We start from the raw sequence: 22698 nt of genomic DNA, 5'->3' as shown, positions 1-22698 counted from the left end.
AGGAAGGGACGGGGGGCGTGAAAACCCAGCAGCCTTGCAGAACACCCGCTGGCCTCCTGAGGGGTCTGCCTGGGAACCGCCACGCTTTCGAGTGAGTCGAGACACATTCTCTTTAAAAGGGGTTAATCACGCCTTGATCGGTGTCTCTCCGAGAGCTGCTGGAAGCCTGGGGAGGATGCCCAAGTTTGGGGCTGGGGAATGCTCTGGAACTCATCTGCTTCCAGCACTTCGATTTCAGCTGAGGGGACCAAGGAGGCCACGGAGAAGGGACGGACCCACAGCCTCAGCCGGTAACGGGCAGAGGCTGGCAAAGCTCAGCCACCTGCCTCGGCGGCCCGCTTCGCAGAGCAGCAGGACGACTCCGGACCCTAGCAGTGGTTATGCTGGCCTGGAGCCCGGGCGAGGGGGCCCAGACCCAACACGACCTTTTCACCCCCACGGGGAAGACTGCTGGACGGTGAGGATGGACCCACTTCCCCGACAGGTTCCACCCCCTCACAAGCCTGCCCTGGGCACGTGGCACCAGGGTCAGGGACAAACAGACCACAGGGGCACTTAGCTTCACAAATCTGAGGACGGCTCGGTGGGAAGCCTTCCCACTAAGCAAGATGCCCCCGACTTGGCTCTGAAGTCTCCTCCTGAGGGAAGCCAGCTCCTCAGCTGCCTGCCCCCTTCCAGCGTCCAAGCTCTGGGCCACAGAGGAACTGCCTCCCAAGCCGGGGCCGCAGAGTCACCCCCGCAGTGCTGGGTTCCTGGGACCGCCAGGCGGAGACAGGACGGCCCCTGACAGCCCAGGCTGGGGCGTGGCCTGGTTCTCGGGGCTCATTCTCCGCTGTGCCGGGCTTTGCCCGTCAGCCGGCGGCGCTGGGTCTTGCTCGTACGGGTGGCACTCGGGGGCTTCTTGGTGGAGTCTTGGGCCCGTCGGGGATGTTTCCTCTTGCCCTTTTTGCGACTATGTGCATGCAGCGAAGCCGTGAGAGCGGAGATCCTGTAGGAGGGTGCAAGGCTGGTGAGGCTGGGAACGAGGCATGGGTGGGAGGCCGGGTGGCGGGGTGACTGATTGCCCGGCTCCCGGAGGACGTCGGAACAGGCCTTGAGTGCCGGGAGAACCACACGCATGCCAAAGGCAGCCGGCTCTGACCCCAGAGGCCCTGCCAGCTCCTCAGCTCATGAAAAGGCCTTTACCCCAGGCACCGAAGGCACCCAGGGCTGGCCATTGTCAAGGAGTGGAGGTGGGGGATGGTAAGGAGGGAGGGACTCCTCAACAGGCAAAGCAGAGCGGCTGCTCCAGGCTCCACACCTGCCCCGTGCCACACCCGCCACAGGCCAGCGAGAGGCGACTCCACAGGCGCGGCCACCACTGTCAGCCATGAGGGAGCAGTGTCATAGGGGAGGACAGGCCAGGGCTCACCGCTGGGACAGGAGGGGATCTCTGGACTTCCTGGGTAAGGCTCTGGTCAGCTTCGCCGTGGATGACGCCTCTTCCTCGGACCCGTGCCCGGCCGCTTGCTAAAGAAGCACAGGACAAGGACTGTCACACAGAGTGGCAGGTCGGGAAGCCTGACCCCGAGCAGTCACGGCTCTGTCACGCGAGGGCATGGCCTGCCGCTTCGAGGCCCGGCTCGGGGGCTCGGAGAAGGCCGCGGGTGGAAAAGCCACGTGTGCCCCCAAAGCGGGGATCACACGGGGAAGAGCTGTGTCTCAGAGCCTCACCCCCAGTTTTCGAGTTCTTTCACCCGTGAACGTCTGACCGTCCACCGTAGGCGGAGGCCGGGAGGACTGTGCGGAAGAATGAGCACAAAACAGAAGGTGAGGGCGAGACCACTGAGGGCGTGACAAGGCAGCAGCTCAGGACTTAAGGACACGTGAACCCGCGACAGGAAGTGTGGTTTGCCTGGTAACCATGTACGTACAGGTATTTCCGGGAAAGGCCCACACAGCCAGGGAGACACAACTTCAGCCGGAAATAAACGTCTCAGATGACACTTAACTGGGAGGCTTTTTGATGTTTTCAATGACGTTCTGCTCTCTTTCCTTTTCTTTAATTGTTCACTTGTATTTATTTGTCGAGAGCTGAGGCCGGTCCGCCCGCGTAGCATTTCCTTGTCACTTCCCAAGCCTCTCCCTTCGCTCACACCCCCAGCAGTCGGTGCCCCCGCCCCTGCCGAGGCGAACAGCCTGTGACACCAACGGAAGCGGAACACGACACGCTGCCGCTTCACCCAAAAGCAGCGTTTTCAGTCCGCCCTTTAGCGACGGCTCGGTGCGTCATTAGTCAAGGCGCGCTGAGTGCTTTTAAAAGGGGGGGATCCTTTTTTTTTTTTGATGTTGGTCGCAACCTGCTAACACCTCCCAGCTCAAAGCCTGACAACTTCCGTGTGACTGCTACCGTGCAGCGGAGTGACCACAATAAACGGCGATCTTAGGTGCTTCTCTCGGATTAACCGCTTTTACACTCACAGCAACCGCCACGAGACAGGCGCTATCACCAGTGACCCCCCCCCCCCCCCCCCACTTACTGGGGTAGAAAGGAAAGCTGGCAAGGCAGACACCTGCCCACGCTCCCACAGCCGCTCAGGCATGGAACTGGCTTCTGGAAGCCCCAGGGTCAGGGATTTGGTCCGGGCTCTAACGAGCGCCCAGCAGGGAGAGAGCCCCTGGCATTGCAACCCCAGGACATGGGCCAGCACTTAGCAACCCCGACAAACCGGTCTGCACCTGGGCCCCTTCCCTCCTGGGGCCAGAAGTTACACCCACCTCGGGTGGGGGCAGTCCAAGCAGGCGGGCCCCCGAGAGGTCCAGGTCGCTGATGGTGGTCACGGTGACCGTGTGGTTGGGATGGTCATACTGGACCGACTCTGTCTTTGCTGTCACCAACCTGTCCAGTTCGTCTGCCTCCTCTGTGCAAGGTGGGCAAAGAAGCGGGTCGCAGCCTCATAGCACAAGTGACCAGATTCTAACCCCCCTCCCAGCCCTGGAGCGCAGCGGCCCCCGCTACTCTATGGGAGAGTGTCCAGGGAAGTCACCGGCTCCAGAGCCTGGCCTGTGGACAAATGTAAGTGATTCAACTCCTCCCTTGATGCTCCAGGGGGACCTCAGACCATCTGGTTCTCATCTAGGACAAACCCGATGTGACCCCAGCAGCTGCTGCTGCCCATTCCCTCTACCCCTAGTCCCTCCAGGCCTCAGAAACTGGGCTTTCTGCTAAGGAATCGCTTTACCAAGACGTCTGTCCTCCTCGTCTCTGATCCACTCACATTTATTTATTTTATTATTTTTTTTTTAATTTTTTTTTTTTAACGTTTATTTATTTTTGAGACAGAGAGAGAGACAGAGCATGAACGGGGAAGGGGCAGAGAGAGAGGGAGACACAGAATCGGAAGCAGGCTCCAGGCTCTGGGCCATCAGCCCAGAGCCCGACGCGGGGCTCGAACTCACGGACCGCGAGATCATGACCTGAGCCGAAGTCGGACGCCCAACCGACTGAGCCACCCAGGCGCCCCTGATCCACTCACATTTAGACGTCCCTGAACACCACCCGTGACCCCCAGGTCACCACCAAGACGCCTAGAGCTAGGGCAGTTGGCTTCTGTGCAGCCCCCACACCTCTCCCCCTTTCCCCCACCAAAGGATTAAAAAAAAAAAAAAAAAAAAAAGCCTAGGCCTGTTAGCTGTTCTCCAGGTCCGGGCAAAGCTGGGACTTACCCAGAGCCTCCTCTCTCTCTGCCAGCATCTTCAAGTACTCCTGATGGCGCTAAAGCCAAAAGGGAAGGGAACACAGTGAGTATGGCCTCTCCGGCCAACCCCAGGCAAGAGCACTGCTCCCCTCCAGGGTGAGTGAGACCATGTGTGGCTCGGGATGAAACACTAGGAGATTCCATCCTGAACCTTCCCCAGACCTGGGCCCACCATGATTCTACCTGTACAAACTGCTCCCCAGGCCTGCCCACACCTCCCCTCATTCCTGCAGATACCCCTATTAAGGCTAACCAAGGCTGTAAATCCCTTGGGAGTCAGATATAGATATAGATATATTCAGATACATATATATTCAGATATATATATATTCAGATACATATATATTCAGATATATACACACACACACACACACACACACACACACACACTCTCTCTCTCTCTCTCTCTCTCTCTGTCTCCCTAGTCCCCTTCCTCCTCCCCCTGCACCTCCTCCCGGAGTTTCTTCTGCTCCTCCTTGAGCCGATGCTTGATCTCCTCAATGGCTGCCTTCTTCCGCTCTACCTTCCGCTTATGGAAGCCGGTCAGGTACTCCCTACCGGAAAGAGGCAAGGGAGAGTCAGGAGGGGACACAAGGAAAGGCAGGCTCACTCCAGGGAGAGAAAAACCACTACTTCTGTACTGCTCCGAAAATTAACACGGGTTTAACTCACGTATTCCTCACAACAACTTGTAAGTAGGTACCAATTCCCCGTTTACAATTGGGGACACTGAGGCACAGAGAGGCTAGGTCACTTGCCAAAGGTCATAGAGAGTGTAAGTTTAAGAAAAAGAGGGAGATGCTGCCTCTTTCCACCCACCACCCTCCAAGGCTCTCGACTTCAAGCAACAGGGCCAGTGGGGGCCCTTCTACATTGCCAAATTCCATTACCCAGGGGATTAAGCCATTTCTAGCAAGGCCACTTTTAATTTTTTTTTGTTGTTGTTTATTCATTTTTGAGAGAGACAGACAGAGTGTGAATGGGGGAAGGGCAGAGAAAGAGGGAGACACAGAATCCAAAGCAGGCTCCAGGCTCGAGCTGTCGGCCCAGAGCCTGACGTGGGGCTCAAACTCACGAACCGTGAGCTGAAGTCGGACACTTAACCGACTGAGCCACCCAGGCGCCCCCTTAGCAAGGCCACTTTTAAGGCCACCCTCATCCAGACATCTGCAAACTTTCCACCCGACTGGCACATTTGCCCAGGACACCTGCCCCCTGGACCCAACTGTAGGGCCAGTTGACGCCACCCTGTGTATCCTGACGATGCTCCAGAATTCCCCTCTCTTATCTGATCTTGGCTCCTTCTCATCTCTCTAGTGCTGGCTGCACCATCCCCAAATGTTCCGGGGCCCAACACTAGGTTTTTCGCTGACCCGCTACCATATGCCAAAGTGGCACTCTGAATGGATAGCATCTGACGGACTGGACGCTGAGGCTCAGGGGTCCAACTCAGGGGTCCTGCGATCAGGCTGGCACACACACCGAAGGAGCTCAGCACACGTCTTGACGAGTGAATACGTGAACTTGAGCCACTCTCATCTCATTCACTCATCACTCATCACCAACAGCTGAGTCTACCGCGTGTGGGGCGGCTGGGCTGGCCTAGGGAGGTCGAAGCCACCGCTACGAGCCGCCAGCTCCCAGCCGAAGAGCACACAGCAGGAGCAAGATACAAAGTGAGCGACGAGAGGGCGGGGCGGGCGGTTCCATTCCCCACGCTGGGGGCCGGTAGCGGCCGCTTCCATTCCGCAGTGGGGGTTGGTGTCGAAAGGGGAGGGGTGGGGGCAACGGGCCACGCCAAGAGGGAGGGGCCGGAAGGGACCTCTGCGTGAGTGGAAGCCGCCCGGGCCAGGCCGTGGCCTTGGCCGGCAGCCCGAAGGAGATCCGCTCCAGGCTTGGCACTCACCGCCGCTTTTCTTCGTCGAAGCTGAGAACGAGCCTCGGCCTCCGGTCGTCGCCATCTCGCTTCTTCTTCTTGTTGCGGCCCATAGCGGTGAGGCCTCCGGCAGCGCGCCGCCCGCACGCCTAAGACACTTCCGGGTGTACCGTTTTTACCCTCTCGGGCGCGCCGCGCGCTTAGGCTCCGTCGTTCCGTTCCTCAGGCCCCGCCTTTTAAAGGGGCCGCGGGGCCGGCCTGCCCAGCCCTGCGTTTTGGACGTTCCCCCTCCGTGATTCCTAACCCCAATCCGTCTCGTAGACTAGCAACAGTGAAAGCGAGGTTCCAGAGCCTAGGACGGTGGCCGGCGTGCAGTAGGTGCTCAGTACGGAGATATTAGTAAACGGGCCAAATATTTCTGATCCTACTTTTGATTCTGATGTCAACTCGTTGGTGGTCTCCCAAGAGCACACTTCTGGGGCCAAACTATCTGGATTAGAACCCTGGTCGTCCACGTACAGCTGTGGTTCTGGACCAATTGCCTTTGGTTTGCCCCAGTTGGCCTATTTGTAAAATGGGGATAATGACAGTGACTTTGTAGGGTTATTGCAAGGCAGTGGTTTTCAAACTTTGGCTTGCGTCAGAATCCCCCAGAGGACTTGCTGAAACACAAATGGCTTTGCACCTGCTTTGAGTTCCTGATTCAGCCGGTCTAGAATGAGCCCCATAATCTGCATCGCTAACACGTTCTCAGGGGTTGCTGGTCCACGGACCACACTTTGAGAACCACGATTCTGAGGAAAGGTGAGTTATGTCACAGTGTGTGTAAGTAAGACATGCCTTGCACGTGTTTGCGACACAAGCCGTCTCCCCTGTCTGTGTGTCAGTTTCCCGGAGTGTGCCATGGGGGTGTGACAGCACATCCTCTACTGAAAATGAGGGCACGCATGTGAAGGCGTTCAGTAGAACACCACCTGCAGGGGCGTTGTAGTAACTAGGATTGTATGCCTGAATCCCCTATCTCAGTTCATCTGTGCTGGGTGCCTCAGACAAGCTGCTACCTTTGCTTTTAAAGACTGGCCAGTCTGGCAGGGTCACAGTGCCGGGTCACAGTGCAGGGAGAAGCACAGGAGGCTGCAGGAGCTCAGTGTTGGCTCCTCCAGTGCAGAGGGCTTCTCAGAGGAGGTGACCCCAGAACTAGCTGAGAGTAGGGACATCAGAGGAATAAAAGGCCCTTAAGACTCCGCCCCCTTCTCCTGTGACAAGTAACGGGAGCCCAGAGAGCAAGTAAACACACGTGCATCGAGTGCCTACTGTGTGCCAGGCACACGGAGAAGAGACGTGTTCTTTCAGCAGACGCAACGTGTCCAAGGTTACAGGGCTACTCTGTGTCCAAGCTGGGACTTGAACCTGAGTCTGTGGCCTCGTGGTCCAGCTCCCTGGGCCACTGGCCTGAGGGATCCCTCCCCCAGGAGCTCACGTGCCCGCTCTGGAGGGCAAGATATGGACCCTGACCGTGGGTTTTGGAAGGAGCCAGACACACAGTGGGTACCTCTCTCTGTGAATGTTGAACCCATTTCACAAGGGGGCTCTGCCTGAAGGGTTCCATGCTGGGTGCTGAGAGGAAGTTATCCTCGAACCCAGGGCACAGCAGGGGACTGCCCCAATGGTGGGGCTTCAGGGTGATGAACACTTGCCCTTCTGACTTTTTGCCCCTCAGTGGCCACACCCTAAAACACCCCTGGTACCCTCCCTCTGGGTAGAAGCATTGCCCTGGCTCCGGTGATGCCCCCAGCGATGCTGGGCTTCCTCCTGGATCCCCGGCACTGGGTCTCAGGGCTGCTGCCTGCTGTTTACCAGGTTCCGCTGCCCCAAGCAGACTGGCTATAGATGAAAAGTGCCGCAGGACTTGATAAATCATAAACTTCCCTGGGCTCCTTCCCTCTCCACGGTCCACCCGTTCAGTCTTCCTCTGTGCTGAGGAATGTTCTCGGGGCCTCCCGTGGATTATCTCAGTTGACCTTGCCAACCTCCCTGTGACTTGTGTATAAGTAATACATGCCTCGCACGCTGCTCTCGCCCCTATTATACAGGTGAGGAAACGGAAGCTCAGGCAGGGGAAGTGCCTTGGCCAAAGTGGCTCAAATAGTAAGTGGGGTACAGAGCCATTCCCTGACTTCTGTCTTCCCCGAACTTCCAGCCTGACACAGAGACAGGGACCGAGGAAGGGGACAGCTGCTTCTGCAGGACCTTGTGTGGGGAGCTCTGGGTGGTTGGCTCTTGCAGCCCATCCAGCCCTTGCTGCCTGCCTGCCCCTGCGGAGCTCTGGGAGACCTCGGGTCCAGAAGCTTCCAGTGCAGAGCGAAGCCTGCCACCTCAGGCAGGCACCGTTACTCCACACTTCCCAGGGCATTTCAGGTCCCCTTGCCCCAGGAGAGGAGACAAGGGCCTAGTACCCCACCCAGACTCCAAAACTTGAGAGCCCTTTATGGCAGCTCATTGTCTAAAACACCTACCCCTCTTTGGATGGGTATCTCCTTTGAAATCATTTTTATGGTTACTGAGCACCTACTGGGTACCGGGCACCATGCATTTCTCTACATTATTTCAGCTAATCTTTGCAACAATCCCACAGGGTGGATACGAGTATTTTTCCAATTCGGTGATGAGGCAACTGAGTTCAGAGAGGTCTAGCAACTGGTCCTAGGACACACAGTGATGGAGCTGGGGTTTGAACACAGGCGTGTTTGACTCTGAACCCAGTTTCCTTCCTCCAAACCCAGTGGTTTCATTCCCTATCTGCCCCAGGGCTTTCCTCTGCCCCGTTGTAGTGCCTCCCAGACCTGGTGTATTGTGGGTGTTCAGCCCGCCTAAGGATCATCAGTGGGGCTGAACCCCGAGGCCGGGGAGAAGACAGTCCAAGAGACACTTTCTCCGTTGTCCAGCAGAGGGCGCCCCACCACAGCCAGACTTCCAAAGCCGTTTCCCTTCAGGCGGCCACTCGGGTGCCCCAGGAGAGCCCGGAGATGGGGTGTGGCTCGTGGCAGACCCCAGCGTGTGCACTCCATCCTCCTGGGGCCGTCTTATAGGGATGTTCTCCCTAGGGGACCCACTGAGATGGGAATCAGCCACCCAAAAGGGCTCAGGTGCAAATACTCCCATTTTACAGATAGGGAAACTAAGTCTCGGGGTGGAAAAGTGCCACTGTGAGTCCCACACCCAGCGCTGCCCGGAGAATGAAACTTGCCAGCCCTTCCCCCCCACCACCCCCCCCCCACCACCCCGCATACACACACAGCTCAGGAGATAGTGCCCTAGGGTTTGGGGGGAGCCCACACCGAGGTTCTGAGCCTGAGTCACCCAAAACATTGGCTCAGTTCTGGGGCTGTTTCTCAGGGAGGTAGGGGCCTGCCTGCGGCAGGGAGCAGGAAGGAAGAGGTGCTGGGAAATGGTCGGTCTGCAGGGTGGCCCGGCCACCAGCTCAGATCCCATCGCTTGTGACAAGTAAGTGTGATGGGCTGGGTTAAACACCGCCCTCTGGGGTGACAGAGCCTGGAGGGTCTTGAAGACGTGTCGTCTTTGGACACGTCTCTCCAATAAGAGGAGAGACACATGAACACCTCATCTCAGGCCGAGTGAGTTCCCCGAATTCCTCTGCCCTGCAGGAGGCCTCTGGGGGCCTGGAGGCTAAGCTGCAAGTCTGCTCGGTTCTCCGTGGGGGCGGGGGTGCTGGCATGGTCCCTCCACACCCCAGTTCCTCCTCTACAGAAACAGGCCAGCAGGGGCTGCCTGGCTGGCTCAGTCCGAAGAGCATGTGACTCTTGATCTCAGGGTCATGAGTTTAAGTCTCACATTGGGGGTAGCGACTACTAAAACTAAATAAACTTAGGAAAAAGAGAAGAAAAAAAAAGAAAAAAAAAAAGGCCAAGGCCCGTTGCCCAAGCCCATCTTTCCCGGAGTCGGGATGAGGGTCCTGCCCCGGGGCCACGGAACCAGCAGTTTCCAGACTAGCACCCTGGCTGCCCTCACACTCCAGCATTGGGGTATGTGGCCTGGGCCCCACAAAGCTGGGATGCCTGGGGAGCCCCACAGGGCTCAGCTGGGCCCGGTGCAGGCCAAGGGGTCCTGTGGTCATGCAGAAGCACTTTCCTCCCCTTCAAATTCGGGTAAGAATGTCTCGCGAGGTAGTGCAGCAGGGATGGGAAACTGCTCCCCACCTTGTGCCAGGCATTAAACTTGACCTGCTTCACACATCATTTCATCTTCAGCACAGCCCTCCGATAGGCTCAGAGAGGTCAGTTAACATTCACGAGGCCACACAGCTCGTAGCCCCCACACTCTGAACCAGATCTCTTTCTGGCCCAGGAAAGCCAATGAGGGGAGCCTCAGGGATTGGTCCCGCCCCCTCCCCCTGTGCTATCAGATAACCATGGCACGGATAGGTCTGTCCATGCCTCTTTCCCCCTGGTTTCATTTATTCGGCATCTTTTGAGCACCTACTGTGTGCTGGGGCTCACTGGGTTGGGAGCTGTTTGAGGACTGTGACTGCGTTTCACTTAGCAGACACCAGTCCCCTCCTATGCACCGAGTTCCCTGTTTGGCCCTGGGGACCCAGGGGAAGATGTCCCTGCAGGGAAGATGTCCCTGGCACTTAAGAGGTGTGCACCGAGGAGGTGAATGGAATCGAAGAAAGGAGCGGAGCCTGGGGGAATTGGTGGCAACCCTCTTTCCCGCACCCTCCCCCCTCCACACACACACACACACACACACACACACACACACACACGAGGCTGGGCTAGGGAGAGGACAGGCAGCTGCCTTTATTATTAGGGGCCATGAGCCGGCTGGCTTCAGTCAAAGGCCATGCACTTGATCTTGAAGTCGCCATCGGCTGCCAGGTAGCTGATGGCCTCCAGGTTGAGGCGGTTGGGGAACTTGAATGTGTGTCCATCTGGCAGCTTGACGGTCAGGTCGGCCTGGTCGAAGGAGATGCACACCTGGCGGGGCAGAGAAGGGCAGTGAGTGGTGTGGAGCCAGGGCTGGGCAGTCATAGCCAGCAGGTCCTGGGCCCTCGGAGAGCTCCTTCCTCAAGGAGCCCTAACAGCAGCCCCACTTCCTGGGCGGGGCTGCTGAGGCTGGGAGAGGGGCTGGCGCTCAGCTCATTGGCCATCACGCAGCAAGTGAGGGGAGGGAGGGGACTGGGGCAGAGGAGGGAGGGAAGGGTGGGACCTAGGTGTTTAGCCAGTATACCCAGCTCCGCCCCAGCCCACTGCCCCCAGGCCCCAGCCCACCTCTGCGACCGTCCCCGGCTGGAAGGGGAAGGCGGACTCGCGCTGCTCGGCGCCCCAGGCCCCCGCGTCCTTGCTATTACACACGATGGTGTTGACGTCTCCGTGCGCTTCAAAGCGAGGGTTGAAGTGCAGGCACAGGTTGTCCTTGTCTTTGCCCAGGTTCAGCACGAAGCTGGGGGGGAGCAGGGGGCATTGAGGCCTTCTCGGCCAGCTGCAGCCCCCTCAGACTGACCAGCCGGGGCCACTCAGTGCACCATCACTGAGCGGGGAGGCAAGACACCTGGACTCTAGTTCTGGCCCTGCCACCTCCTTGCCGTGTGACCTTGAGCAAGTCCCTGGCCTTCTGTGGATTTCAGTCTCATCTGCACAGTGGGCGGCAGTACAAGAAGGATCGCTAAGGGTCTTGCTGTGCTGACGGCCAAGACTCTCGCTCACCGACGTTAGTGTCCCTTTGGTCAAGGATGGGGACTCCTTCCAGAAGGTGACCTCTGGGAGGGCAAGTGTCCTGTCTGGTATATCTCTGCACTCCCGGTGCCCAGCATGATGACACACAGTAGGTGCTCAATAACGATGGCGCAAATAAACACATAATAACAATAACCGGGTTCATGGGTTCCAGCCCCGCATCAGGTTCCGTGCTGACAGTGCAGAGCCTGCTTGGGATTCTCTCTCTCCCTCTCTCTCTCTCTCCTCCTCCCCCCCCCCCCCCCCCCCCCCCCCGCTTGCATACACTGTTTCTCTCTCTCAAAATAAATAAACTTAAAAAAATAATAATAATAGCAATAACACATTTGCTGAGTGGAGACAATAGCAATACCCCCGGGGGTGGGGGGTGGGGGTAAGAATGAAATGGACAATGCACGTGAAATGTACGGCTCTTTCTAACGTCCGCTGGTCATCACCAGCATCACTGAGAGAGAGAGAGAGCCAGCATCTCACCTCCTCCACACCACCACCTGCCCCCTCCGTGATAGGGTAAGACTGAAGCTCGGGCGGTTGGAGGACTGGTCCAAGGTCACATGGCTGCTGAGAAACTAGGCAGCTGGCCTCGTGAAGGAATGAAGGAAGGACCGGAGGGACGAAAGGTTGAGTGAGTGAAGAGCGCGGGAAAGAAGGACCTCCGAGGGCCAAGGGCGGGGCGACACCCCTCGTTCCCTCTCCCGGGCCCCCCCACCCCCACCCGCGGCCTTGGCTCGCGCGCACAGTGGGGGCAGGGCCAGCCAAGGTAGATGACGAGGCCGCAGCTGGTTTAGTTTAAGAGGCTCCGGCAGGGAGGGAAGGGGGCGAGTATACAGGGGGCGTCCAGACCCCGCGGAGGAAGTGACTCACTCAGAAAACGCCGCCGCCGACAACCCCCCCTCGCAGCCGGAGGGAGGGGCGGGGCCTGGCCGGCCACGCCCCTGCCAGACGCGGGGCCGGACCCTCGGGCTCCAAGCAGCCTGCCCCCGCCCCCCAATCCGCACCCCCTCACCTCTTGGCTTCGGGGGCCACCTCGCCCCGCACTCTGAGGCACTCGCCAGGTTTGAGATTCAGGTTGCTGGCGACCAGACCCTGCAAAGACGAGACCACAACCAGCCGGGTTAGAGGACGCAGTGCCCGGGGGTGGGGCGGCGGGGTGGAGTCGTCCCCGCCCGGGATCCTCTGACCCGGCCTGCGGAAAGCCTGGGGAATCGGTAGCAAGTTCTAGACTCTTTCTCTGTGTGGTCCTGGGCAAGTGCCTGCTCCCAACCGGGTCCTTTTCCTATCTGTAACACGACTGAGGTCGTAGAAGCCAAGATCTGAAGTTTTTGCGGTTCGGTTTGAGGATTTTGGATTCAGAGTGGCTATGCTCCATCCCTTCGTTTAATAGATGGAGAGAATCTGACTCGGAGTGAGTGACACTGCGATTTGGTGGCAAAGGAAGGGGGATGGAGAGGTCCGCCCTTCGGTTGGAAAGGAAACAGCCCGGGGCTGGGCGATCCCCCACCATCCCCTTCGAGCCCCTCGGTGCAGAGAGGGGCAGGGGCTGGAGAAGAGACCCCTAAGGGGCGCAGCCAGGCCCCTCTGCAGAAGGGAGAGTGGCCACCGGCCGGAGTCAGCAGCCTGGCTGGTTCAGCACTAGCAAGATCGAGCGCACAACTTAACCGGCATGAGTGGTTCCTTCTGCCAGAACCGTGAACCCTTTCCCTCGGGGCCTGTGGAAGAGGCTCGCCTCCTTCTCTCTCCCTTAGCACCCGTCTCCCAGCATGGGGAGTGGCGGGGAGGGTTACCCAGCCCCCACCCGACTAGCCTGGACAGAACCACCCTCCACCCACTAACCCAGGCAGGCGCCCTCCCGGGCAGCCTGTCTCAGATCCTGGCGACTTTGCAGAGCTCTCTGGAGCAGAGGATGACTCTGCCCTGGCCCAGCGACTGGGGACAGCTGCAGGAGGGGGAGGGGACAGGAGGCTCTTTGGGGTGGAGGAGGGGGAAAGGGACAGCGGCTCGGGCGTCCTTCAAGTGCCTCCCTACCCCACCAGTTGGCCACACCCTTCTGACTCCCACTTATCAGGGAGCTGCAAAATGTCAAACCTTGGCAGAAATAACTGTGCTGTCAGACCCTGAAGGAATTCAGATAAGTCTGAAGCCAGAGAAGGCCTTTGGGGACCATGGCGCCCACCCCCATTTTACAGACGGGGCCACTGAGGCCCAGAAGAAAGAAGGCCCTTGTTCCAAGCCACACCCTGGGGACTAGAACCCAGATCATCTGCGCCTACTCTCCTCTGTCTGCCCCCACGCCATCCCTGGGCCTTGGAGCGGGGTCCCCGCACTCACGCAAGCCATGATTGAGGACAGGAGGATGTTCCTGCGGACTGCGGCACCAGTGGTCTCAAGACGCTAGGAGAGAGATGGGCCCCCGGGCCCGCTCCCACCCTTTTAACTGGACCAGACTCCGGTGAGTCCCGCCCCCCTGGGCGCCCAACCAATTGCAAGTCAGGACAGAGAAGGGGGCCCCACTGGAGGCGGAGTCAACGGAATTTTGAAGCCCTTCGGGAGCAGAGGTGACCAATCGGAGCGGTAAACCCCCTTCTTCTTTAACCACTCCCCCGGGGTCCAGGCTCCACCTCCCATTCTCCTTCATCCCTCCCCACCCCCCACCCAAAAAATTGTGCTGTGGCAGGGATTGGGGGAAGCCAATGGAAAATAGTTTGAGGATGAGTTAGGCACGAGAGTTGGCGGGAAGGGGGCCTAGGGCCAGCAGGCCGAGCTCTGGGGGTAGCCAGAGAAGATGGCTGAGGGGATACAGGGTCCTTCAGGGAATTAGAATTGGGGTTCTTGAGGCTGCCCTGGCAGGGACCAGGGCGTGGCCGCACTGCAAGGCCTCTGCAGAGAGCCCAGGACCATTAACCACAAGGCCCTGGCCCCACCCGGGCCTCCCCCGGAAGCAGGGATTGTGGCTGCTGTTAAGGCTTCTCGCTAGCGCTGAAGAAAGGCTGGGCCGGGTGCCAGGCCTGACGCTGCTGCCTCCGGGGCTCAGGCCTCAGGCCTCAGGCCTCAGGCCTCCTGAGGGGCCTGCTGGGGATCTTCCAAAAGCCCCTGCCTGACAGCCTCCGGCTTGAGAGTCAGGCCTGGGAGGCGGCCCGGGATGGGCCGAGCCGTGAAGGGTTGGGGTCCCCCCTCTGAACATCCCCCCCTGCTGCTTGCTTCCCATCTTTCTCTCCAAGGCTAGGCACTGCCTTTTCTTTCTCTAGTCATTTAGCAGACATTTTACTGAGCATCTACTATACGCTGGCCTGTGAGGAGTCAAAGGTGAACTCCATCCAGCCCCTGCTTTCAGGTAGCACACTGCTGGGGCCGGACCTGGCCAGGAACCTGAGTAAGTAGCATGTTGCTGGCTCTAAGGGAAGTCATGAACAAGCACCGTGGTGCCGAGGAGAGTGTCCAGAGTGTGAAGAAGGTGGGTTTTGAAGGACGGATGAAGAAGGAGGGCCTGGCTTTCCAGCGTGAGCAAAGGCGCAGACCGGAACAGTGACCATCTGGGCATGGCTGGAGTTTGGGGTATGTTGGGGAAAGATGGGGCATGGGGCCGGGAGGCCAACAGTACGTGGATCATGAAGGGCCTCTTTAAGGGGCTTGGCCATTGTTTTAACTGAGGGTGCTGGGGAGCCACAGAAGGTTATAGGGAAGGTGAGTATTGAGGACAGACACAAGTTACAGGGAAGATCGCTGCAGCAAGAGTTGAGGGTGGATTGGAGGGGTGCTCGCCTCATACCCAGGAGCCAGGAGGAGAGAGGGGGATGGGGAGCACTAGGCAAGGTGGGGCACTTACTCGGAGGGCTGTCATTGGGACCTCCTTCTCCGCATTGCCATCTCCCTTCTGAAATTGCCAGCACCGAAGATGTGGACCAGGAGGGACACACATCTGGAGGCCAGGCCCTCCGCTGCCCCCCCCTCCACCCCACCTTCCTCCGGATGACTGAAGCCCACCCCTGGCACAGGAGGAGTGGGAAGAGGGGGGGCTCGTTGGGCCTCGACACAGGCCGCCCCCTGTCTGAGCCCATCACCCCTCGGAGACCAAGCCTCCGAAACCAACCACAGCTGCTTCAGTTTTTCCTCCAGGGCCTCTCCTAAACCTCAACGCAGGGAGGGGGTGGGCGGAGCCAGCTCCGAGGCCTTTCCTGTGTGCTTCCCCTCCAAGGGCCACGGACACCGGACACAGCCTGATCAAGCAATAGGGGCATTTGAGGAGTCCCGGACCGAGGAGCAGAGGTGGTTCCGGCACAGTCCTTTCCTGGCTGCATCGCGTGGGTCTGGGCTGGCTGTCCCAGCCCAGCAGGTGGGCTCCCAGGGCATCAAGAGCTGCTTCCCCCCTGCTTCCCCCAACTTGGAAGACAAGCCCAGCACCACGAAGCGTTTGCTGTTGGACGAGGGGCTGCTTTATTCTCCAGGGTCTGGCCAGCTGAGGGCTGGTAGAGAATCGGCATGGCGTGGGGAACGGGCCTCCGGAAAGGCCCCTCTGGGAGTCCAGAGAGTTGGAATCCGGTCCCAGCCCTGCCACGCCGTCCCCCAGGGCATCCTGGCAAATCAGTCTGCCCATCTGTAAACTGGGGAGGTGAAACCCTGCTCTCCTACACAAGGTTACTACGGGGTGGAATTCATGTCTGTTTCACTAAATAGGTGATTCCCCCCCCCCCCCCCGCCCCCACAATCTCTGAAGGTTTTAGCTTCCCTCTTGTCTCTTTCTAGGCTGAGCTTACCTTTCTGGGGTCAACACCTCTGGGAAGTCTCCCTCTTACCCCCACCTTACCCCCAACAGTCCCTGCCTGCCTATGCTGGAGCAGGGAGTCCCTCCAGATTCCAGTGTCCCCTGTAACACGGGTCATGGTTTTCCCGGGTGGGGGCAGGGACCAGGTGCACTGTGTGTGCCGAGCTCCCGCCCAGTCCTCGGGGCCTCCTAGCGATGGCACCCGCTTATCTGCCGGGCCCTGTGCCCGGCGCCTTGCTTTCATATATTATCTCATTTCATCTACACCTCCCCCCTGCCTGATGCTTGCCAGCTGGGATGTACCGCACAGGGAAGCCGCTCCGGGCCCCGAAATGAACGAAGCCGGTGTCAGAATCGGGAGAAGGGAGGCGAGTCCTAATTTGGGGGCTGCCTGGCTGTGACTGCGGCCAAGGACCTTACCCTCGCCGAACCTGTTTCCAGGCCTGGAAAGTGGGAACGTTACCATTCACTGACTGGCTGCAGGATTACAGAGGTGATGTGGGGGGGGCTCCACATTAGTTCTCTCTTCTGCACCCTCAAGGCCAAGGCTCCCCACCAGGGGGGCTCTCCTTCTCCCTCACTGCTCTGCAGCAGGGGCAGTGAACTCTCTGGGATATTCCCCCATTCTACAGGCAGCTCTATAGGCTGGACCTTGGCCCCTGCTGTTAGAAATGAGCTCAGCACCTCTGGACGGGGGACCCAGGCCAGCGCGGCCCTTCCCAGCCTGCCGACTCCTGCCCTGTCCTGCCCGCTCCTGCCCTGCCCATGTGAAGCCAGTCCCTCCTCCAGCCGGCAGTGGCAGGGAGGGCTGCCAGACGCATTGAAACACCATCCACACCCCTCAGCCAACCTGACTGGCCCAGCCGGGGATGGTGGAGGTGACCAGAGCAGGCTCCGAAGTCCTAGAAGTCAGAGCAGGAAACGACCCCAGAGATTCTGCACCTGATCTGCTCCCTCATTTAAGGATGGAGCAGAAGCCACCCAAAGAGACCGGCTACTTGGCCAAGGTCACACAGGGAGCTAGGGCTGAAGTGACTTCCGTCTATGGAGCCAAGGAAACAACGTGATCCCGGGATACCTGGACCTCAAAAAGTGATCTTTTCCGGGGCGCCTGGGTGGCTCAGTCGGTTAAGCGACCGACTTCGGCTCAGGTCATGATCTTGCGGGTTTGTGGGTTTGAGCCCCGCGTCGGGCTCTGTGCTGATGGCTCAGAGCCCGGAGCCTGCTTCGGGTTCCGTGTCTCCTTCGCTCTCAGCCCCTCCCCCACTTGTGCTCGGACTCTCTCTCTCAAAACTAAATAAGTGTAAAAAACCAGTGATGGTTTCCTCCTGCTCCATGAAGGGAAGAAGGGACGGTGGCAGGGTGGGGGGATGCCCCCTAAGCTCAGGCACTCTCCCAGCCCCCACTTACCTTGCCCATCCGTCTTACCTCCCTGCCTTCGTCTGCTGCCCAGACAGCCACCTCCCCACACACAGTGGGCTCCTGTCACTTTTGCCTTCCCCCCTGGTGTCTGTCCCCCTTCTGATTACAGGCCCTCACTCGTCTTTGGGGAACTACCTCTCCTCTCCCAGGAGGTCTGGGTGGGGTTGAGGCCCTGCCATTCATCAGACCTCTAGGGCTCAGGCATGAGTCTTTATTTTTGTAACGTTTTCTTTTGCCATAATTACAGACTCGCAGGAAGCGGAGAGCTCTTTAAGAGCTTAGAAAATATTTGAGACCTGAAGAGAAAAAATGTATTGGCTCTGGAATGGTAAAACTGGGAAATGAATCAACCTTTATTGTACTCCCGCTTAAAACCTGGTGGTGGTAAAAACAGAAACATTTGGAAACAATTTTCTTGGGTTGAATTTTCTTATTTCAAAAGTGTGTCCAAGTCTTCCTAGAGGTTGATCACTCCTACCTTAGATCCCCATGGCCAAATAATGTCTCAAACGTATAAAAATGCTTTGGAAATGCATAGCAACCTCCCCGCCCCGCCTATATTTAATGTGGGACTTAAGGGAAGGGGGTGCATTTAAATGTTTTCTAGAATATGCCTGGGGCCTGCGTATCAGGAGAGTTTTTGGGTGGCAAGTAACAGAAAACTCGACAGAAATCATTCTAAAAACTATAAAAAAATGTTTATTAGAGAGAGAGAGAGAGAGAGAGCGCGCGCGCGCGCGCGCGCGCGCGCACAAGTGGGGGAGGGGCAGAGAGAGAGAGGGAGACACCGAATCCGAAGCGGGCTCCCAGCTCTGAGCTGTCCGCACAGAGTCTGACGCCGGGCTCGAACTCACGAAACGTGAGATCATGACCCGAGCTGAAGTCAGACGCTTAACTGACTGAGACACCCAGGTGCCCCATCAACAGAAATCATCTTAAAATTAAGGGAAACTTTCACATCACAAAAATCTGGACCGAGGAGGTTTCCGTGGCAGCTAATTCAGTGGCTCGATGAAATCATCCGGGATCTGGGTTCTTGTATGATTGTGGAGCATGGCTGCGGAGACAGTCCTAGCTTTTCTATGTGGCCATAATCCAGGATTAGTCCTTGCCCCTAGGAGAGGCCAGCTAAAGGATTTGGGGTGAACAATGTTAACATCTGCTAAGTATTCTCAAGTGAATCAGTGCAAGATATATACAAAGGGTGATTGAGCAAATTGGTCAAATATCGACAACTGGGGATCCAGGTTCATTATCCCACTGCTGCACCTTTTCTGCTGTTTTGAAACTTCTCTAAACTAAAACTCGGGGAGTTGGGGGCACCTGGGTGGCCCAGCACGGAGCCTGCTGGGGATTCGAGTCTGTCTCCCTCTCTCTCTGCCCCTCTCCTGCTCATGCCCTCTCTCTCTCTCAAAATAAATAAACATTAAAAAAACCCACAAACATTTTTTTCTGAATTAAAAGTTGGGGAAGGGGCACCTGCTTGGCTCCAGTAAGCATCTGACTTCAGCTCAGGTCATGATCTCCTGGTTTGTGAGTTCGAGCCCTGCATCAGACTCTCTGCTGTCAGCACAGAGCCTGCTTGGGATCCTCTGTTCCCCCCCTCTCTCTCTGGCCCTCCCCAGCTTGTACTTCCTCTTTCTCAAAAATAACATTAAAAAAAACAGTAAAAATAAAACTTGGGGGATATGAGAAAATAAGAAATGTATATTTGGTCTCTGACCCCAGTTCCTACCAGTGTTCCTAAGACCCTTGGGATTTCCTAAGTGATAAAAGAGGTGGGAAGGTCTTTTGTTTTAATGTTTGGTCTTTGACTCAGGTGCCGGACACAGAGCTCCTAAATCCCTTGGAAGTTCCTGGGTGATAGGTCTTTTGTTCTAATGATGATTGGTGGGCTGCTGGGTAGCTTCAGGATGGGGGCTGGTCACCAGAAGGATCAAGCCATGGTTAGAAGCTTTGAACTTTCAGCCCCACCCCTTATCCTCCAATGAGGGAACAGGGAGAGGCTGAAGACTGAGTTAGGATCAATCATGTTTACATAATGAAGACTCCGTTAAAAAAAAAAAAAAAATCCATCCCAGGGCGCCTGGGTGGCTCAGTCTGTCGAGCGTCCGACTTCAGCTCAGGTCGTGATCTCACAGCTCGTGAGTTCGAGCCCTGCGTCGGGCTCTGTGCGGACAGCTCGGAGCCTGGGAGCCCGCTTCGGATTCTGTGTGTGTCTCTCTCTCTCTGCCCCTAACCTGCTCGCATTCTGTCTCTGTCTCTCTCAAAAATAAATAAACTTTAAAAAAAAATCCCTAAAATACAGAGTTTGAGTCTGGGTTGGTGAAGACATCTACAGGCATACATCATCCTAACTCCATGGGGAGAGAAGTTCCTGCACTTGGGACCCTTTTGGACCTTGCCCTGTGCATCTCTCCATCCAGCCGTTCATCTGTATCTTTACATATCATTTATTATACAATAAACCAGTAAACATAAGTGTTTCCCTGAGTTTTGTGAGCTGTTACAGCATATGATTGAATCTGAGAAGGGGGCTTTGGGAACTTCCAATTTATAGCCAGTTGGTCAGAAGCTCAGGTGACACCCGGGACTTTCGAGTGGCATCTGATCGGGGCGGGGGGGGGGGGAGGAGGAAGGGGGAGGGGGGGGGAAAGGGAGTCTCATGGGACTGGACCCTTAACCTGTGGACCTGTGGAGTCTTCACTAACTCTGGGTGGTGCCAGGATCGAATTCTAGGACACCCAGTTGGTGTCCACAGAAGACTACAGACTTCCTCAGTGCAGGAAAACCCATACATCTGGTGTCAGAAGTGTTCTGCGGGTAGAGGAAACAGCTTTCCCTTTTAGGTGGTGTCGGAGAAGTGGGATTTGCTAGAACCGCCCAGGCTCATGGAAACATGTGGTTTGGGAAGAGAAAGGAAGGGCAGGGATGAGGAACCTTCGGTTCCCGAGTAGCCGAGGCGCCACGTGGCAGCTGTGTGGTGCTGAGTTACTCATGGTAAAAGTTACCCATGGAATTTAGAGACGACTCCAACTCGCGGGGACTTGGTCTACTGGACATATAAGGAAATGCGGGAAAAGCCACAGGGACCATCCCTTGGTTGTGGTTCCTCTGAATGGTGAAAATGAAATCACCGGAGTGCTAGGCGGGAAGGTGATGCTAGGCCGAGCTCAGGTTTCAGTGAATCTGAGCTCTTGTCACTGGCCTCACAGCCACCTCCAAAGGGAAACATCATGCAGTCACCAGAAAGTCTCTCCAAGGCCTCTGGTCACCAAGAAGGTAGTGGATGGGGGTGGGGGTGGGGGTGGAGGAGGGCGACAAAACCGGAAACTATGGACACCAGAGAACGTAGTGGGAAGGAGTTGTTTCATTTCGTGGATTGGGGTCATCAGCTTCCCGAGATATTGGTTTAAAACTTTTCTGGAGGTGCCTGGGTGGCTCAGTGGGTTAAGTGTCCGACTCTTGGTTTTGGCTCAGGTCATGATCTCCCTGTTCATGACATCAAACCCCGTGTGGGGCTCTGCGTGGACGGCACGGAGACTGCTTGGGATTCTCTCCCTCCCTCTTGCTCTCTCCTCCTCTGCTTGTTCTCTCTCTCTCTCTCTCAATAAACATTAAACAACAAACCTTTTTTCTGAATTAAAAGTTGGGGAAGGGGCACCTGGCTGGCTCAGTTGGCAGAGCATGGGACTTCTGATCTCAGAATTGTGAGTTTGAAGCCCATGTTGGGTGTAGATTTCTTAAAAATAACATCCTTAGAATAAAATTAAAATCGGGACGCCTGGGTGGCTCAGTCAGTTGTGTCCAACTCTTGATTTCAGCTCAGGTCATGATCTCAGCGCTGGTGAGCTTGAGCCCCACATCAGGATCTGTGCTGACAGTGTGGAGCCTGCTTGGAATTCTCTCTTTCTCCCTCTCTCTGCCCCTCCCCCTCTTGCTGTCTCTCTCTCTCTCTCTCTCTCTCTCTCTCTCTCTCAAAAATAAATAAAATAAACTTAAAAAATTAAAATTAAAAAGTTGGGGGAAACAGCCAGCCCCAAGTTCTTCCCATCTTTCTGCTCTGCCACCTGAAGTGGAGAAGTCTGTTGGGTGGGTCTCATGATCACAGAACGGCTGCCAACAACTTCCGAACCCAAAGCCCAGAAGAGTGTTTCCCTCCTCCAGCCATGTTCTTCTTTTCAAAATATTTATTTTTGAGAGGGAGAGAGAGCATGAGCGGGGGAGGGGCAGAGAGAGAGGGAGACAGAGGATCTGAAGCAGGTTCTGAGCGGACAGCAGAGAGGTGGGCGTGGGGCTCGAGGACCCGGAGATCATGACCTGGGCCAAAGTCGGAAGCTTAACCGACTGAGCCACCCAGGCACCCCCAACCATGTCCTTCTTTGAAAGTGGGGCAAACATTCCCAGGATCTCCCAACAGCCCTCCCCGTCTTGCGGGTCAGAAGTGTACCGCAAGTCCATGGCTAAACCAATCACTGGATAGCCGGGGAATCAAGTAACCATGATTGGCTCAGACTCAAGCTTTAAACCAATCAAGAGTCACTTCCTGGGACTGGGCTGCCTCCCCCTTCTGATTCACAGGCCACCGTGTGCTCCGCTCAAGGAAGTCAGGTTTCTGTCCACAGGGACGGTGGGGAGGGGCCGCTAGGTCCAGAGCGGAGCCGGGAGGTGGGCACTCTTTGGGGACGTGGGGGGTGGGGTGGCGGGAACTTGTCCCAGGCTAGCCAAGAACTCTGCTCTATCCCCTCCGGCGCAGGTTCTGAGATGGGCGTGTGGCCTCAGCCCTTGGATGTCGGTCGGATGAGCACAGCTAAAGGCGGGTGCACCTGGAGGGCTGGAGCACCTCGCAGGGGCCGACAATGAACTCCTCATGCCTTAGCCAGGCCGAGCTGAGTTCCTGTCACAGCCAGAAGTCCCCGCGAGGGAAAATGGGCTCTGACTTCGTGAGGCAGCCGGGCTCAGTCAGCACTTTCTCTTCCCCAGAAGAACCACCCTGGAGAACATCGCCCAGACCTCGCACCCCTCGCTTCACACAGGAGGGAACAGGCTGAGCGGGAAGGCCTTGTGCAAGCTCGCGACAAGCCAATCAGTGACAGGCCCGGAGCAATCGTGACACCTCCCGCCCGTAGCCCCTCAGCCAGCTCACTG

The 22698-nt window shown here is 57.2% G+C and overlaps 2 protein-coding genes, 1 long non-coding RNA gene and 1 other non-coding gene across 7 annotated transcripts; 1 reads left to right on the top strand and 3 right to left on the bottom strand.

Moving 5' to 3' along the window:
- Positions 1-6: 6 nt before the first annotated feature.
- On the bottom strand, positions 7-5835 carry NOL12 (nucleolar protein 12). Its single transcript, XM_049626331.1, has 6 exons — positions 5644-5835; positions 4186-4291; positions 3706-3754; positions 2758-2900; positions 1412-1509; positions 7-988 (listed from the first exon to the last, which is right to left on the bottom strand). Exons 1-6 carry the CDS (start codon positions 5724-5726, stop codon positions 823-825), a joined length of 645 nt encoding a protein of 214 aa, XP_049482288.1. The 5' UTR covers positions 5727-5835; the 3' UTR covers positions 7-822.
- LOC125920548 (small nucleolar RNA SNORA21) lies at positions 2177-2305 on the bottom strand. The gene has a single exon (XR_007457127.1). It is a non-coding gene; the product is annotated as a small nucleolar RNA SNORA21 (small nucleolar RNA).
- Positions 5836-10409: 4574 nt separating the features above from the next.
- LGALS1 (galectin 1) lies at positions 10410-13784 on the bottom strand. The gene is made up of 4 exons (XM_049626333.1): positions 13698-13784; positions 12376-12455; positions 10905-11076; positions 10410-10610 (listed from the first exon to the last, which is right to left on the bottom strand). The coding sequence occupies exons 1-4, from the start codon at positions 13704-13706 to the stop codon at positions 10464-10466; spliced, it is 408 nt and encodes a 135-aa protein (XP_049482290.1). The 5' UTR covers positions 13707-13784; the 3' UTR covers positions 10410-10463.
- On the top strand, positions 12452-17442 carry LOC125919597 (uncharacterized). 4 transcript variants are annotated; one of them, XR_007456842.1, is made up of 4 exons: positions 12452-12774; positions 13556-13940; positions 14701-16621; positions 16761-17442. It is a non-coding gene; the product is annotated as an uncharacterized LOC125919597 (long non-coding RNA). The 4 variants fall into 4 exon arrangements; XR_007456841.1 differs by having other exon boundaries at positions 13556-14914; positions 15562-16621; XR_007456840.1 differs by having other exon boundaries at positions 13556-15699; positions 16421-16621.
- The last annotated feature ends 5256 nt before the right edge of the window (positions 17443-22698 follow it).

Source organism: Panthera uncia, chromosome B4 (genome assembly GCF_023721935.1).
Source record: "Panthera uncia isolate 11264 chromosome B4, Puncia_PCG_1.0, whole genome shotgun sequence".
Lineage (NCBI taxonomy): Eukaryota > Metazoa > Chordata > Mammalia > Carnivora > Felidae > Panthera > Panthera uncia.
The sequence above is the reverse complement of the archived record's forward strand: the minus strand, read 5'-3'. Positions and strand labels throughout refer to the sequence as shown.